The sequence below is a fragment of the Gossypium arboreum genome, chromosome 8, assembly GCF_025698485.1.
Source record: "Gossypium arboreum isolate Shixiya-1 chromosome 8, ASM2569848v2, whole genome shotgun sequence".
NCBI lineage: Eukaryota > Viridiplantae > Streptophyta > Magnoliopsida > Malvales > Malvaceae > Gossypium > Gossypium arboreum.
The window spans coordinates 10,967,494-10,971,896 of NC_069077.1; the positions used below are offsets into that span (position 1 = coordinate 10,967,494).

General features: G+C 30.7%; 1 protein-coding gene across 2 annotated transcripts; it reads left to right on the top strand.

Moving 5' to 3' along the window:
- Window positions 1-625: 625 nt before the first annotated feature.
- On the top strand, window positions 626-3,333 carry LOC108468152 (putative DUF21 domain-containing protein At3g13070, chloroplastic). 2 transcript variants are annotated; one of them, XM_053031475.1, is made up of 2 exons: window positions 626-1,633; window positions 2,953-3,333. In XM_053031475.1, the coding sequence occupies exons 1-2, from the start codon at window positions 1,175-1,177 to the stop codon at window positions 2,965-2,967; spliced, it is 474 nt and encodes a 157-aa protein (XP_052887435.1). In that variant the 5' UTR covers window positions 626-1,174; the 3' UTR covers window positions 2,968-3,333. The 2 variants fall into 2 exon arrangements, with proteins under 2 accessions (XP_052887435.1, XP_017624513.1); XM_017769024.2 differs by having other exon boundaries at window positions 638-1,633; window positions 2,948-3,333.
- The last annotated feature ends 1,070 nt before the right edge of the window (window positions 3,334-4,403 follow it).

Genomic DNA, 4,403 nt, shown 5'->3' on the forward strand with positions numbered 1-4,403 from the left:
ATATTAAACTAATTTTTCAACATCGGATTTGTGGTTTCGAAACCACTGTTCTAATTTAGTTAAAACTGAGCTATTACACAATACTTGACAAATTTAACTATGACTAAGAAGCAAGTCCATATGTATAATAAAATTTATTATTTATAAAATAAACTAAAAAAATTGAATCTGGTTTAAGTATTGTTTGTGAGTTTTAAAATATATATTTTATTTATAAAAGTATTATTTTAATAAATAAATAAATTTCACCAAAAATGTGTACTTTTTATAATTTATATGTATTTTTATCAAAATGAACTTTTAATTTTTTTAAAGTTTTTGAATTTTGAATTATAAAGAAGTAAAACTAAATTGACATTCTGTGAAAACTTGAAGGTTAAATTTATTGATTTTTTTAGAATTAGGACTAAATTTATAGATTTCATAAACTTTGAATGATTAAATTTATTATTATGCCAAGTCGAACTAAGATAAGTTAGTAGCCTTTAACAAGTTCAATACTACTTAAAGTAAACATGAGTCTCCGATTTAAACTAAATCTGATTAACAGCTTATCTTTACAATGATAGCATGTTTGGTTGGTCGTAATACCTATGTATTATAGCTCAATTCAGCGGACCCATTATGAAACCATTGTTTGGTTGGGTGTAATAAGCTATTATAGCCCTATTCCATACAGCTTATTCAGGGCAAAAATGTTGTTTAGCATTCAGTGGTCTCCCCACAGAATGACGATTCAGGGAATGGGTGGGTAAGAAATTAGCTAAAGCTTTCAATTTTACCCTCACCATTATCCTTTCTTTTTGGCATCTGAAATATTTTCCTTTCTTTTTCATGCTTCTTCCATCCACTGTAATATCAACAAATTCCCAATTTATCAATTTAAACCTTTTTTTAATCCCATTTCCTCCAAACCCAATCTGTATTTTCTCTTCTTATTCAACTCTTTCTATCTTCAATATATTGCCACCCCACTTGCAGCTAACTAGAATCTTTCCTTCACCAAACGACTCTTCCTTTGAAACCTGAAAATCCCTTCTTTTTTTTTTTTTGGCTTAAACAAGTTTCGATTTTTTTATTAATTATTGATTTATTCTTATTGATAAAATTGGCACCTGAATCCTTAATTTTCAGTTGACCTACTTTCATTTATTCAACAAATTCCTTATCTTTCATGTTTTTTAATCAAAATTTGAAGAACCAATTAAAGTTTTTACCCAAAACCAATCACTACTCAGCTCCTATTATCTCCACCTGTTCAAACCCCCAAGCTTTCAAAGCTTTTGGATTCCTCAAAAATGGTAGTTTTGGTCACGTGGGATCGTTAAGGGAAGAAAATGAAGATGTGGGGAATGATCAAAAGATGGTTTTGGTGAAAAGGGGTATTTTGGTGGCAATGGTTTGTGGTGTATTGGTGTTTCGATGCAAAAGAGTTTTTGCTGTAGATGGAGTGGCTAATACTGGTTATGGAGTTATTGGGCAGTGCATATTGTTGTTGACGAATGCTTGGCCTAAGGCATCTATGATTCTTAAAGTGTTTAAGGAACAAGGTCTGGTTTTGACAGCTCTTTTGTGTCTTTCAGCTTTCTTCTCGATGGCAGAGACTGCTATAACTACATTATGGCCTTGGAAGGTAATGATTTCTTTGACCCTGGGTTTGATAGCTTTTATACTTATAAATGCATATTTGTTTTTATGGAAATCAACATGAATAGGATAGGGATTGTTGCAAGTTGAAAAGAATGTAAACGCTTTAGTCAGTTTATAAATACCGTATTATGTTACCAACTCTTTATGCCTGTGTTTGACACATATCTGGACACAAATATGTAGTATCATCGTCCAAATATATGGAAAAAATTCGAAAAAAATGAGTATACCTGTGTAAGACACGTACTTATATCCAATGCTCACTTATCTTAGCATCATAGATTTTGTCTTTTGATTTTCATTTTTGTGACTGCCATGCAGATTTCTTGTTGACTTGAGATATTTGGCTTAAGTTAATATAAGATTAAATTTTGGTTTGCCATGTGAATATTCTATATGAACTCCATTTCTTATTATTAGTTTATCATGGTTGAATTTGGATGGTAATCATCTCTTTTAGATATGAGCTTAATCATTGTAACTTATAAAAAGAAGCAAGCTATTAATAGTGAGAAACAGAGGAAGAAAGATAGATGGAAGCACCTTAGAGTGAAAAGGGAGAAGAAAGGTGAGTGAAAGAAGGAAAACAAAGAAAGAGAATAATAGAGAAAAATAATTTATAGAATAAGCTAGAGAACAACTTAGAAGTATTTACTATTTCAACTATTAAACCTAAGTCTACATTGATTAAGTAGTATTGCATTTTGGTCAAGCCATCAGGCAAGCCTTTTGAAGTAGTATTGATTAAGTAGTATTGCATTTTAATTAAGTATTATTGTATTTTTGGATGGTTTATGTGATGAAAAAGCTATATTAGAACTGGATTGTAGAACTATATTTTTTTTTATGGTTTACGTTAGATTCGTGCTTGAGACATCTTATGGAGGTCAAGGATCAAAGTCTCGTAATGTTTGAGTTCAGTTAGGTTTTCATTTCAATTTCCCTTTTTAGTAGAACTTGTCTGGAGGTAGCATGGAATTTATTCTTTGATTTCTTTTTCCCTTTGCTGCTCAGAGTCATCTGTGACTGCATTTTGTTTTATTTTGTTGTTGGCACCTGTGTTCAAGTCTTATATTTTACACTTCCATTGGCATATTTTTGGTGAATCCATTATTCACCAGGCCAAGGTTCAGTTGTTAAGAAAGATATTAAATTTTCAACTAAAATTTTTTAGGCCAAATTTCTCTCCTCTCACCCTTTTCTCTCTCTTATTTTCCTGGTATTATAGTTTATTTTCTTGAATTTTACATTGTTTTAATGTTGTATATGGAAATGATTTAATAACGATTGCTGCAAGAGGAGGGATGGAGACTTTGAAGCCTGCTTTATAGAGGTTATACATGACAAGGGCTTCTGCATATAGAGATGCTCTTAAGAGTTTCATAGAAGGATATGAAGAAGGTATCCAGCAGATCATGGATAAAAAGGAAGATTCTTCTAAAGCACATCAAGAAGGCAATACGAATAAAAATTCAACTTGATGGCTGATAAGTGCATAATCGGAGATGCATGTGAGTACTTCTCCAGCATACCTATTGTAAATACAAGTTTAGAGATTTGGTGGAGCTAGGTTGGCATGAAATCACAAGAATGATACATGTCTTGAGAATTTTCTTGTATTGAGAAAGTGACCTTTAGAAACTACAAATATAATGGGAATCTCCATTAACAATGGTGAAGCTATTTCCTTCTTGTCATTTGATGTTTATTAATTTTTGTTGTAGCTTAATATTCAACGTGCTTGAGCTTGGAGAATGTAAAAGAACCTGTAACACCCCTAACCCCAAACCCCAAACCGTCGCCAGAACAGGACTACGAGGCATTACCGGATATATCAGACAACTTATGGATATTTTACAATTATTATAACATTCATAGTATAATTGAAGAATTATGTCCCTATAATGGACTTTCGAAGCCCAACCCAAGTATTAAAGTGGAATGGAACGGGACTTGTTCGAGTATTCAGAGATTTTTTTATTTTTTTATTTTTACAAAAATTTCGACAGCATTTCTTCTTAATTTTTACATAAAACCCCCGTCAAATTCAAACAAAAAACCAAACTAATCCAAAACCAATGGCACGATCAAAAACAATTTAAACCTAAATATATCTAAATCATAATCAATTCATTAACATAGTCATTTAATAACTAAACATTCATAATATTAATCCAAATTAACTAATAACTTCATTCATTTTTCATTCCAACTTAATACCAAATTATATAATATAATATTTACCATTTTATCAAACTAATAACAAAATGTGGTATACCATTCTTATAACCAACATTACAAGTATATCTATATAACTTATACAACACCTAGTACATGCCACTTTCAATTAAGAAAAAAACGTCACCCAAAATTTCTTTGAGTCGGGATCGTTCGATGTTGGACCGGGTACTAGACTCCTATTAACTGCATGACGGAAACAACCACACACTGAGTATTCCGTACCCAGTGGTATTACCATAATTCAAATTATAATAGCAATAAAGAATTTTAATTACCAAACATGTAACTATCTAATTCACAAATATCAATTCATTCTTAAACTTTCATTAATTAATAATAACAATACAATTTTTATCTATTCTTCAGTTTCCATCACATATTACATGTAACAATTTCAATCACTACATGAACATTAAGTTCATGCCTTTCATTTTCAATCTCAATTTCAATCCACTATTCAACTTTTTCGTTTCTTTCAATATTTCAATAATATAATCAATCAATTTATTTTA